Source organism: Littorina saxatilis, linkage group LG5 (assembly GCF_037325665.1).
Source record: "Littorina saxatilis isolate snail1 linkage group LG5, US_GU_Lsax_2.0, whole genome shotgun sequence".
NCBI lineage: Eukaryota > Metazoa > Mollusca > Gastropoda > Littorinimorpha > Littorinidae > Littorina > Littorina saxatilis.
In genome coordinates, this window is record NC_090249.1 from 30,644,941 (window position 1) to 30,658,879 (window position 13,939).

The 13,939-nt window shown below is 40.8% G+C and overlaps 1 protein-coding gene across 3 annotated transcripts in view; it reads left to right on the forward strand.

Moving 5' to 3' along the window:
• The window catches only part of LOC138966835 (peroxidasin-like), a 56,372-nt gene that overhangs the window by 35,711 nt on the left and 6,722 nt on the right, over positions 1-13,939 (forward strand). For all 3 annotated transcript variants that reach the window (XM_070339189.1, XM_070339190.1, XM_070339191.1), the window contains 12 exons: positions 669-830; positions 2,175-2,441; positions 3,493-3,643; positions 3,984-4,099; positions 4,643-4,876; positions 5,348-5,694; positions 6,272-6,628; positions 6,971-7,556; positions 8,081-8,198; positions 8,536-8,744; positions 9,369-9,706; positions 10,743-10,865. In XM_070339189.1, coding sequence (XP_070195290.1) covers positions 669-830; positions 2,175-2,441; positions 3,493-3,643; positions 3,984-4,099; positions 4,643-4,876; positions 5,348-5,694; positions 6,272-6,628; positions 6,971-7,556; positions 8,081-8,198; positions 8,536-8,744; positions 9,369-9,706; positions 10,743-10,865 — 3,008 coding nt within the window. The remainder of the gene's footprint in view (positions 1-668; positions 831-2,174; positions 2,442-3,492; positions 3,644-3,983; positions 4,100-4,642; positions 4,877-5,347; positions 5,695-6,271; positions 6,629-6,970; positions 7,557-8,080; positions 8,199-8,535; positions 8,745-9,368; positions 9,707-10,742; positions 10,866-13,939) is intronic.

Genomic DNA, 13,939 nt, shown 5'->3' on the forward strand with positions numbered 1-13,939 from the left:
AAACAGCAGCAGTCGAGTGTGCAAGAAAACTCTCTGTCACACGACTAGCTCGTAATGGCGATTATGTCTCACAGCTTCAACAGAGGAGAGAACAAACACGTTTTGCGTACTCATGCTTGATAAACCTAAACACAGGAGCAGCCATTGTGGAGAGATCTACTTTTTGACGAAAGTGACCGAACAACTATAAATGACGTCTCGGTATATGTGAATGACGTCACAGTCATCGTCACAGTCTGTATCTTTTGAAGCATCGCAATCTTCATGACGTCTTTCTGTGTCTGCATCCGCGAAATGTTTGTTCTTTCCGGGATCTTTGTCATCTATGTTCAGAACTCTGTCCTTATAGTGTCAGACTAACAGGCCTCCTGAGCGAGCCACTTTCCAAGGGCAGCTAAATTCGCGTATGGAAACAGTACTGTCGTCTGGGATGCCGTTTTCAGTATTCTGAGCGTTGAAGAATTTGTTAAGAGAAGAAACGATAACAGCAGGAGAAATAAAAGTCGTGTGTGCATTTTGGGGTTTTTGGGGGGACGATTTCGAGTTTGAATCCGTTCTTGCACATATGCTCCAAAGCGTGTAACATACAATCTTGCACACGTTTGCTTTAGTAGTGGCAAAGAAGGAAAGCGTGTGACATATTTTAATGTTGACATCCTAATGTGCAGACTCAGAGATCCAAAATGGACGCGAATTTGAGATCCTGTCAGATGGACACGTGTTGGTGGTGCGTCAGACTACACGCGCTCTGCAGGGAGTGTACACCTGTCGTGCTGACAGTGAGGCAGGCTCCATCACAGCCTCTGCCAGACTGATAGTGGCAGACAATGGTAAGGATTGCATGATTTTTCATTTTCATAGGTTTCATTATCTTGTATTAGAATTACTGAAAATTCACTGATGAGAACTATAACTATAGTAACTTCTATAATTATAGAGCCATTCATCAAGCTTTTCATGGTTTTAAGTTTGTATTTCTGATTGTCTGATTGGTTCCCCATCAGATGAAGAATTATTTAGCAAAGAATTATGAATGAATGACTTTACTAACATTTAGGTTTGGTTAAATCCAAAGAATAACAAGTCGCGTAAGGCAAAAATACAACATTTAGTCAAGCTCAGTCGAACTCACAGAATGAAACTGAACGCATTGCATTTTTTCCGCTTGTAGCATCGTCTGTCCACCGCTCGTGGCAAAGGCAGTGACATTAACAATCCAGAAAAGCGCGGTAGCGGTTGCGCTGAGGAGAAAAGCACGCTTTTCTATATCTCTATTCTTTTTAACTCTCTCAACGTGTTTTTAATCCAAACATATCATATCTATATGTTTTTGGAATCAGGAACCGACAAGGAATAAGATGAAATTGTTTTTAAATCGATTTTGGAAATTTAATTTTAATCATAATTTTTATATTTTTAATTTTCAGAAGTTGTTTTTAATCCGAATATAACATATTTATATGTTTTTGGAATCAGAAAATGATGAAGAATACGATAAACGTAATTTTGGATTGTTTTATAAAATAATAATTTTAATTACAATTTTCAGATTTTTAATGACCAAAGTCATTAATTAATTTTTAAGCCTCCAAGCTGAAATGCAATACCAAAGTCCGGCCTTCGTCGAAGATTGCTTGGCCAAAATTTCAATCAATTTTATTGAAAAATGAGGGTGTGACAGTGCCGCCTCAACTTTTACAAAATGCCGGATATGACGTCATTAAAGACATTTATCGATAAAATGAAAAAAACATCTGGGGATATCATACCCAGGAACTCTCATGAACAATTTCATAAAGATCGGTCCAGTAGTTTACTCTGAATCGCTCTACACACACACACACACACACACACACACACACACACACACACACACACACATACACCATGACCCTCGTCTCGATTCCCCCCCTCTATGTTAAAACATTTAGTCAAAACTTGACTAAATGTAACAAAAGCATAAAAAAGCAATTGGTGTAAACGGGTAAATTAAAATCCTACTCTGGGAAAGTATATAATATAGTTACAGTTTTCGCAATGCATACCCACATGTACTCAAGAAGAAATAGCAAAGAGAGTCTTATCTTTGTACATTTTATCATCTTTGACTTCTTTGTGTCCGATATCTTTGTACATATTATCTTCATCTTTGTCTTATTTGTGTCCGATGTCAGCTCACCCCACCTTCTCCCAGCGCAGCGACACAATGGCAGCCATCGTTGGGACAGACATTACTCTGCGCTGCTTTGCCACCGGCCAGCCAGAACCACTCTACGAGTGGATGCGAGATGGGCGCATTATTCAGAGTCGAAACCGCATGACAGTGCATGCTGGTTCACTGTCCATTTCTAGCATCAGTCTACAAGACACTGGGCGCTATGACTGTGTGGCTGAAAATGTTGTCGGCAGAGCCACCAAGTCCATCTTTCTGCAGGTGCAAGGTGAGTGATACAAATAAGTCTTCTCAATGGGCGGTTCTGGTGAGGTTATGCCCCCTCTTTCTTTCGGCTGGTAACTGGCGCCACCTCGCGGCAAGATCACACGAGAAAGGGAAAAAACTTGCATTGGTCCCAAATAGCATATCGGTTTGGTAACAGTTTGGGTGTAAGTCGTGCATTTTATACGGTAAACAGACAATGGTCGGTTCTGGTGAGGTTATGCCCCTTCTTTCTTTCGGAATTCGGCTGGTAACTGGCGCCACCTCGCGGCAAGATCACAGGAGTTGTCTCGCGTTATCACCCCAGAAGCGCTCATTAAAAAGGCTGAGTTTCAGAGGGAACTGTTAGTGGGATACAGAGAAGAAAGAATCTGTCACCCCTGTCAGATCTTTGTGTGTGTGATATTCAGTGGAGGTAAGATAGAAAACTTCAGTGAATTGATCAAAATCTGTTGGCTCATTAAAATAAGTATTCCGAGCGAGATTTGCTCTGTGTGACATCCTTATGTAATACAGTGTAAAGCAATAGCACTTATGTTTGGTCATTAGCATGGTAACAGCACGGATGGAATGACTCTGTGAACATATATATAGGCACATGCACACTTTCTCTGACAGTTGTGGTTTAATTTGTTTCAGTAGCAATTACATGTAATTGTACCCCAGGGTACTCCAGATTGCTGTTGAGACAACCCTTTCAAAACTGAAATGTTTTCCTTCTGGCAATTATAATGATTTCTTGATTAGGCAATTAGGAAGTGTCTGTACCTCCCAGTGTAAGGGTAGTAATCTTGTCAGATTGACAGACAATCTCCAATAAAAAGACCAAAAAATACTGTATGTACTCACGATACGAATAACAAAGTACAACGTTTCCACCACTAGGGTCTTCCTCAGGCACAAAAATCAGAAAAAAGAAGAAGACAGACGACAGAACAGAAAGAAAAACTACAGATTAACGATTCACACTTTACGACTCACAAACCAAAACAAACGGAGACAGTCTCCTTCTAAGTATACTGTGCACTCTGAATGCCCTGACTTTCTCACACCAGGTACAAGTGTAAGTCGACCGGGAGATCGCTTTGTCAGCAACGCTATTGTGGAAGCCACCAATCGAGTCAATAGCGCTGTCAACAACACGCTCGCTCAGCTCTTCGATCGCAATCGTCATCACACCGTCACTGACCTGATCGCAGCTTTCAGGTAATGAATTGTTAGCACTTGGATGAAAGGGTGTGCATGCATGTTTGTGTGTGCGTGCATTTGTGTAACTGACCTAACAATGGCTTTCAGGTAATGCACTTTTTCTTCTTGGACAAAGAATGGCAGGATGTGTGTGTGTGTGTGTGTGTGTGTGTGTGTGTGTGTGTGTGTGTGTGTGTGTGTGTGTGTGTGTTTGTGTGTGTGTGTTTATGTCTATCCATGAAAGGTATATTAATTGAACAGTGGAGGACAAATTTTGTCCTTCGTTAGGAGTTGTCCTTGCATTGGAGGGGCCTGATTTTTTTCAGGTACATTTGTACATGTCTGACGTTTGTGACAGGTACCCTAGCCCTGAAGCCTTGGAGCCTGCTCGTGCTGAGGAGATCTTTGAGCAGACTCTGGAAATTATTTACCAACGTGTGCGTGATGGACACAACTTTGACCTGGATGGACACGGTGAGAACTTAAAAACCAACAAATGAATGGCGTTGTTTGGTGTAAGATGATCGGGGTAGTGAGATTAACCTCAGTCGGTAGTGGCATTTTAAGACTTTAAAACAGTTTTGAGTATAGACTCACCTCGGTGTTCAAACACCCCCGTGTGCACGCATGTGCATGATAAAGATCCTAAGTTTACAGCAAAAGTCTCACTGGGCTTGGAAAGATGCAGGAAAAAAGAAAACAAAAGTGTAGCCCGGTTATATATGGCAGCTTGCTTTTCCCAGGAAGAAAGCAACCCGAATTTCCATGAGGTGAACCTCACAGGACTATCTGTCATCCTATATTCTTATGTATTATGGTCGATCCAGTGCCTTGGTTACATGCACCTCTGGATAACGACCACCTCTTGATAACAACCATGCCTCCATGATAATTTGACACATACTAAAATTTAACAGCCTGGGTACTCTTAGTGCACAATTGAACTTTTTTATGAAAACATTTTGTAAAAGCCTACGTTCAATGTTAAAAACAGTTTTCTCTGGATGAATGCTGCAGAAAGCTCATATCAGGAGTTAGTGTCCCCTGCCCACCTGCACATGATTGCCAACATGTCTGGATGTCTGCGACACACGCACACTACCGACTGCTCCGAGAGCTGCTTCCATCGCCAGTACCGCACACTGGACGGGACCTGCAACAACCTCCACAACCCCGCCTGGGGAGCGTCCAACATCCCCTTTGAGCGTCTGCTGGAGCCGATCTATGAAAATGGGTTCAACACTCCAGTAGGTAGGGCTCATGTTGATGATAGTGATTTTTTCTCTGATGGTTGCATGTGTGCATTTGCATTATACACATACCAGTGGACTAAAGTTGGGATTAAAGCTCTTATAGGATACAGACCTCAAACATATCTGGACAAATCAGGTCTTAAAAAGGAGGGAGTCTTAAAATGGGGGGTAAACTTATAAAGGTTATAAACAGAAAATCTGGGTTTTAAAAGGGAGGGAGTCTTGAATTGGGGAGTTTTACAAGGGGGTTCCCCTGTACCCAATGGGTTAGAGTGGAGATCTATGGGATAACAGGTAACTTCTTGCAGAGTTGAATTATACTGAAACGTTTGCTGCTTCTTGTATATGAATGTATTTATTTTAATTGGAAGTTAGTAGTGGCTGCTACATTTTTCAGCAACAGTGTGCACACTAAATGGTGGCAATTTCAAAATACTTTTATGTTTCTAATGCTTGATTTTTTTCTAAGGCTGGAACCGAGGAAAATTGTACAATGGCCTTCACCTTCCCAGCCCTCGCCTCGTCTCCTCTCTCCTAATGGCGACCCCGGAAATCACCAACGATGACCTTTACACGCATATGCTTATGCAGTGGGGTCAGTTCCTGGATCATGACCTCGACCTTTCACCCCAGGCTATCAGCTTTTCAAGATTCAGCGATGGAACACGATGCAATGAAACCTGCGAGAACACCAACCCCTGTTTCCCCATTCCCGTGCCCAACAGCGACCAGAGAATTCGCACCCACACATGTTTGGGCTTCACACGATCATCTTCGACTTGTAACACCGGCTCCACTTCACTCTTCTACAACACAGTAAGAAATTTTTAGGATCCGTAGAGAAAATACAGTACAGTTGAACCTGTCTATAACGACAATGCAATAAACCAACCTAAAGCGGTCAATGAAGACAGGTTGTCACAATTGAAGGGAAAATTATGATGAAGAAAAACTCATCTGGGATCCTTATGTTTGGTCTTTGAGGGGAGATCAGTGTTGCTTTTGAGAGATGGTCGCAAAGGCAGGTTTGACTCTAAAAACTAAACAAACCAACAAACAAGCAAAGGTGCAATTGTAAAGAAGTATTACATTTCAACTATCCCTGTTTTTGATGAGAATCGTTGCCTTCTTATTTTTATCAGAACCATGACATATATAATGTTTCTTTAAAGCTCAATTAGTTACCTATGAATTAAAAAAACCAAAAAACAAGAAGAAAACACCAAACTTTTGCAGATTCTTTGTTGGGGTCTAATCATACATTTCAGGGCAATGCTTTTAAGATTTGTATGATGCTGCTGTCTTCTTTTAAAGTGCAGGTGTATTTTATCTCAGAAAATTGAAAATCTATATCAGTTTGAGGTCTGTTAACACAATCTTTCTGCTTTCTCAGGTGGCCCCACGTCAGCAACTCAATGCCATTACAGCCTTCATTGATGGATCAAACGTGTACGGCAGTACGCTCGACGAGTCCACTCACCTGCGAGAACTGAATCGCAACCGTGGTCTGATGAGAGTGGGCCCACTGACAAATGGTGGGAAACGTTTTCTGCCCTTTGATGAGTCCACCCTGGCTCATGCTGATTGCCAGATAGAACCGACCAAGCGACATGTGCCGTGTTTCCGTGCCGGTGATCACCGAGCTAACGAGCAGTTAGCATTGACGACGATGCACACTCTGTGGATGAGGCAGCACAATCAGATCGCCACCACTCTTCTGCAGCTGAACAACCACTGGGATGGAAATAAGGTAAGATATCCCTGATGGGAATAACAAAATGTGGGTGCATGATGCCCTCTTCTGCTTTTGACAGAAACGGTACCCACACACACAGACTGCTAAGACATAAACTAATACAAAATAGGCAGATTTCATGAGGCACTTAAAAGTTTACTGAAATATGTTCTAAAAAAAGAAAGAAGGTAAGACAAACAATGTTATAAAAAAAAAAAATTTACTCGCTAAGACATACAAAGCCAGCAGAGATTTGGTGTCATGTCTTTTTGTTCTTTGGAGCATGATCGAGCTAGAAGTCAACTGTTTGCATATTCAGGTTTTCGCAGCACCATCATCTCTTGTTGTTTGTTCCAGGTGTTCCATGAAGCTCGTAAGGTGATGGGAGCCATCATGCAGCACATCACGTATGAGTACTGGCTGCCCAAGATCCTTGGCCCCAAGGGCATAGCCATGATGGGAAGTTACCAAGGTTACGATGCCAACGTCAACCCCAGCATCGTCAACGAGTTTGCCACCGCTGCTTTCCGCTTTGGCCACTCTTTGGTGCAGCCTGTCATTTTCCGCCTGAACGAATCCTTCCAGCCTATTGAGGAGGGCAACCTCCCTCTACACCGAGCGTTCTTTGCTCCGTATCGTTTGATGGAGGAAGGAGGGATTGACCCGTTGCTGAGAGGGCTTTTCGGTGCAGCGGCCAAGAAACGCATGCCTGGAGAATTTTTCAACGTTGAGTTGACGGAAAAACTGTTTGTGATGGCCAACGCTATAGGGCAGGATTTGGCCTCACTGAATATTCAGCGAGGGCGGGATCACGGACTTCCACACTATAATGACTATCGTGAATTGTGTGGTATGGAGCGAGCTGCATCCTTCCATGACCTGAGGAATGAGATACAGCACCGAGGGACGAGGGATAAACTGGAGGCCTTGTATGGACATCCAGGTAAACATCAAGATTTCTTCGGTTGATTGTGTTTTTCTTTTGGGAAGCAGTGAATGATCCTTGCATTAAACGGGTGCTGGTTGCATAGCATAGAACATAGAAGAAGTGTAAATACAGACAAATGTGACTGGATTGAAAAAGGGAAAAGGAAATTATAGGGCGTGCATGCCAGTTTATATCCTTTTATGAATATTACAGTAAGAATATGTAGAAGGAGGCTTACTATAGTCTTACTGCAGTCTGATCTTCCCAGAAAGTGATTTTTTTCCTGGACAAACAGACAATGACATTATTTCCCAGACTACTTTAAGCTGTTGATTTCTTCCAGTCACCAACATCTGCACTCAAGTTAATTACTGTCATGAGTTTTCACTTCAAGTTTTTCTCTTTTGTCTAAAATGGGGATGAGCAACTAGCGCCAAAAGCTCAGTCCTGCTTGTTTGAAATCATTTTGTGCGGTTTTTGTCTTGTTTTGATTCAGTCGTTGTAAAAAGTTATCAAGTGTCTTTACTGTTGTTTTTCAGACAACATTGACCTGTTTATCGGGGGAATGAGTGAGACTCCAATGGATGCAGCCAAGGTGGGACCAACGTTCATCTGCATCATCTCAGGCCAGTTCCAACGCCTCAGGGATGGAGACAGGTCATTGCGTCTTTAATATCTTATTTATTTATTTAACAAATGTCAAAGTAGAACTGGTTCCAATAGAACTGTAAACCCAAAAAGAGAAGCCTAGTTTGGGTAAAATAAAACTGTTGCATTGTTTCAGGACTTTAGGTTAATGGCCAGGGTAAATGTAATGGAATCAGTATCTTAGAAGCATAGGAAAACCTGTCATCCAATGATCAGTGATTGATCTCCTCTTGTCAAGGTATTCAAACTCTTTGCAACTTTTAACACTGACTATGGCGTTAACCATGTCCAGGCAGTCCAAGGGATGTCACTTCATTACATTTACCACTGCATTTTGGTATTTCAGATTTTTCTATGAAAACCCTGGAGTGTTCACACCAGAGCAGCTGGTGGAGATCAAACGTACGTCAATGTCCCAGGTCATCTGCCAGAGCTCCGACAACATCAACCGAGTGCAGCGCGATGTCTTTCTGCGTGTGGAGAGTGATGACGACTACATCAGCTGTGACAACTTCCCGCGACTTGACCTTCGCATGTGGAGTGACTGCTGTGAAGGTTGGTGGAGAGATTATTAAATGTTTTTGATGGTATTCGGTAGCTCTCGGAATCGATCAATCTATCACGACAGTGTTGATGATAGGTCAGTATAGCTCAATCAGAAGTTATGGAGTAGAGTTAAGTTAAGTTTGACTTATCCTAAACATCCATGGACAACGGGGCTAAATCCTTAGGTACAGTAACGAAATTAAGCTCAGGCATTAGAACATGGTACCATGTACCTATATATACAATGCCCGGGTTCTGTATATCCTTACTGATGGTTGAAGCCTGCTGGTTTTATCAGAAAAACTTGTACCGTATAGACACACAAACTGTGTTCACTGTTTCATGCCTTAGAAGAATAAAGTTGACTGGGTAAATGATTTTATTTTCATTTAAGTGTTTAAAGCCTACTTTTTTCTTTTCTTTCTCAAACTCAAAAAAGTATGCGTAAAGTGAGGTTGCTGTAAACACATTCTGTTTTATCTGTCAATCGTGTTGCCCAGGACAACCATCTTGACTTTCTGACAAGAAAGGAAGAATTAAGAAGCAGTGGACATTGAGCCAAATGCTGAAAATTGGCCCTTATTATTTTTGCGCTTTCAAGTTTAAATCAAATACATGCATGATGTTTTTCAGACTGTCGTCGCCGAGGCACATTCAACTCTTTTGCCAGCCATTTCCGTGGGCGCCGTTCTGTGGACCAGAGCTACCCGGAGGATCGCCCAGTGGACCCCAGGCTTGCAGACAGAGTGGAGATGCCAGACTTGTACAATGTTGTGGAGGAGTACAGTGATGAAAGCAGAATGGACCGCGTTAACAATATTAGCAAAAATGCGGAAGAGGTCAAATCAGAAGAAGAGGTGGAGGAGGAGAGGTGTTCCAAAGAGGATGTGGACATTATGGACTCTCGTATTGAGGGCATGGAGGCGGCCATGATGGAGATGAACAACTTGGTGCAGCACATGCAAAAGAAGGTGGGCATGTTAGATGGATAATTTTTAATTTTTTTTTTTTTTTAAACAACATTTTATTCATACACACATGACATGACAAATGGTGGGAAATGTGATAAAGTTGTTGCCAGAGCATAATTACAAATACAGCGTACAGCGCAACACCCCTTTTTAGACCCCCGAATTTTACATTTCCGCTCTTTTAAGACCACTATTTTCAAATTTCCTGTTCATAATCTTTGTAAATTTACCCGCATTATAATACACACGCCCCCCCCCCCCCCCCCCTCTTTTTTTTTGAGACCTGATTTTCTCGGAGTTTTGGAGGTATTAAAAGAGGGGTTCCACTGTATAGGCAAACCTTTCAACACTTACTTTACTTGGTGGTTGATTTGTACCTCCTTGACTTTTTTAGTCTTTGTTTTATTTTAAATGACGCGCAGACTTAATATGTAAGCAAAAAAAAAAATAACGTAAATTCAGTTTAGCTTAATTTTGTTGTACGTCCAAACGTTGCTTCAGGAATACATGTAGTACAGTGAGTGGAACCGTTTTAAGACCCCTCCAATTTATGACTTCCTCCTCTTTAAGACACTGCTTTCTCAGATTTTCTTTCATAGCCTCTGTAAATTTACCTCCATTTTAAGATTACCTCAGATATTTGAAGGTCGTAAAAGCGGGGTCCCACTGTATATTGCTGTAAAATAGTTATAATGTTGTGAAATGTCTGAAAATGAAAGAAGTTGGAAATATCCAATACGACTCCCTCCACGCTTTCCTGACTCAGTATGATGCCTTCAACAAGATTAGATGTACAACTTTTTAGATGTACATGTGTGTCAGTGTTTTGTTTGTAATTTGGCAGGGGGGGGGGGGGGGGGTGGGGGGGGGGGGGGTGGTAGTCATAATTGAGAGCATTAAAGTTCTGTTGAGACTGTAGGGGCTGTTGGATTTAAGATTGATTAGTATTATGATGAAAAACTAATTGGCAGCAAATTTTAGCCATATATTTGTCTCAGATGCATCTTTTGCTTAAACTGTTGTGCCATATAAACAGATCAAGCATCTACACAAGAAACTGAAAGGCGGAAGAGCGCGTCACTGCAGAGACTTAGTGGGGAGGCTGCGTCGGCATGGGCACAGATGGTCAAAAGATATCTGCACCTCCTGTATATGTAGGGTGAGTAAACTTTCAGTTATGAAACAAAACCACTTAAAGTGGAGCTGAAGGGGTCTATGTCGACCGAAAGAAGATCGAAAAACATCAAATTCTCCCGATGTCGCTAAGCAAACACTCCTACAGGAAATCCACCCGGGTGTATTCTCTGTATACAAGGAAAACGCCTACTGGAAATCTACCTACAGGGAATACACCCACTTTTGGTCAACATAGACCCCTTCTGCCGAAGTGGATGTATTCATTAAGTTCCAAAGATTAAGAATCTGAACAAAAATGTAATATTGATGAGTTGTCATCAACTGAGCTGCATATAAAGGCTAACAATCTGAACAAAAATGTAGTACATGCTATACAATTATTCTCTATGAATCCTCACAGATAGAACCAATGTTATGCTTTTTGTAAGTGATAAGTTACCACTCGTCCAACAAATCAGATATTCTGCCTGTTATAACACGACCTTTTTAACAGTTGTACAGTTTCCCCTCCATTTTCTTTCAAACCTTGTTCGTTCCGTGTTGCATCTGCTTTTTACATTTAGTCAAGTTTTGACTAAATGTTTTAACATCGAGGGGGAATCGAAACGAGGGTCGTGGTGTATGTGTGTGCGTGCGTGTGTGCGTGCGTGTAGAGCGATTCAGACCAAACTACTGGACCGATCTTTATGAAATTTGACATGAGAGTTCCTGGGTATGATATCCCCGAACGTTTTTTTCCTTTTTTTGATAAATGTCTTTGATGACGTCATATCCGGCTTTTCGTGAAAGTTGAGGCGGCACTGTCACGCTCTCATTTTTCAACCAAATTGGTTGAAATTTTGATCAAGTAGTCTTCGACGAAGCCCGGACTTCGGTATTGCATTTCAGCTTGGTGGCTTAAAAATTAATTAATGACTTTGGTCATTAAAAATCTGAAAATTGTAAAAAAAATTATTTTTTTCTAAAACGATCCCAATTTACGTTCATCTTATTCACCATCATTTGCTGATTCCAAAAACATATAAATATGTTATATGGGTGTTTTTCAAAAAAGAACGAAAAATGAGACTAGTGAATGGTTAAAAGTGAATTTATTCCAAACTCTTAACAAATGGGTTGACATTATTCAGCACACCCAGTGCCATGTTAACATAAGATATGTACTCTTAATAAAGAATGGTTTTGCCAAAAAAATAAATAAACAAAAAATATTTTGTTGCAGTGGTCAGTCGTGTTACTCTTTCTTTAATTTTTTTTTAGGTTGAAAGAAATGTTGACAGATGACTAGTTTGCCTCCAGTATGACAAAAACTATACACTTTTCACTTTCTGAAGAAAAATATATACCTTAAAGTGAAAGAAAGCGATAAAAATTAAAGAAATTGTCACTCAAATGAATAAAAATCATTTTTGAAAAATGTCAAACATCGCCAGCAGCTTGAAACTTGTACATTTCTTGCAATTGTATTTTTCTCGAATCAAGTATTATGAGAGCATTGAGCAAAAGATAAACAGACTGAAAAGAATGATATCTTCCTGGAAATTCTGCATTCAGAAGCCTCAGTAACACCAATGACATGTGAGTAACACGACTGAGTAACATGACTGACGTCTCATAACACAACTGACCATCCTTAGCTAACTTTGATTTATGAACTGATTTTAACTTTAAACGTAAAGTTAATTAAATGGAACAAACAAATGTGCTTATAGTAAGACATTTTTACTTTATTTCCACCTTTTAAGCCTAACTCCACAATTTGACCCCAAAAAATGCAAACTTGTCACAAAATAAACTGTAATGATAGTGCCGTGAATTTGCACAGGCCTAGCAAAATCGCAATTTTATATGATTCCAGGAAAGAACAAAATCTTATTTATGTTCAGCATTTCTACAGAAATGTACTGCAAACATTTTGCACTGTAACATTATTGATTCTAACAGCAAAATTACTGACAGATGGTAACAGCACTGAGACCAAATTGCCTTGGCTGGTTTCGACAAAAGTTACACGTACAAAAACGATCAGCAGTGTTTACTTACTGTTTGACAGAAATACAATTCTTTTCCTCAAACGGCGAAGACAAAGCATAAACAGGATTATCTTTAAAACAACTAAAGCTGCCCAGTGGTTTTTTTAAACAGTAACATTACAGGCATGGTAACACCACTGACACCAAATTGCCTTTAAATGTTTCGACAAACAATAAAACGTTCTGAAACAGATCAGCAGTGGAATCCCCAACGTTCTGGCACGAACAGTACAGTGACCTAGCTGGACTCTAGCACATTCAACTACTCAGGAACTTGATTAGGAGTGCAGTCAGCAGTTGGTGAATATGGTAGACCCGGTGTGAAGTGGTTTGGGATCCAGTGCGTCATGTTCATGTCAACACGTGCAGACGTCCATATATATATATATACATACCCATGAATGTTTTTTGCTTTATTATCTTCATCACTTCCGCTTCCTATATTCGTTTTACGGTGTTGTCGTCCAGGGGCATTCCAGGAAGGTATTCGTCAGAATACATTGCAAAGCTCTTGATGATGTGTCCTCTGCGTTATTTGCTGGTCTCGAAGCATTTCCTCAGGTTTTCTTCTTTCAAGTAGTATTCAGAATAGTTAGTTAGTTAGTTGTTGCTTTTTGGGTCCAGCGGACCATATCGGCCAAATCAGGACCCCACAAGTTTAACAATACAAATATTTAAAATAAACTAATGTTACTAAGCAAAATTAGGAACGTCACCCGAAGGTAACATAACAGCTATATCGAAACCCTACGTGTCAAGGACTCCTTTAAAAATCCAAAGAGAGCTGCAGAGCTGACCTTTGTAAAAATATGTTTCAAGCTAGAAGTGTCATAATACTTCACTCGTAGATCATACAGATCAGCGCACTCCGTGAGAAAATGGCTCACAGAAAAACTATTATCACAGGCGTGGCACCATGGTGCCTTTTATCTTTTAAGCAGATGGACATGCGTTGTATAAGTGTGACCAGTGTGTAGCCTAGCCAGAACACTTTCGTCTTTTCTACTTGCAGCCAACAAAGGAAAGGGCTTTGATAGCTCAGGGTGTATCTCATACAGTTTAT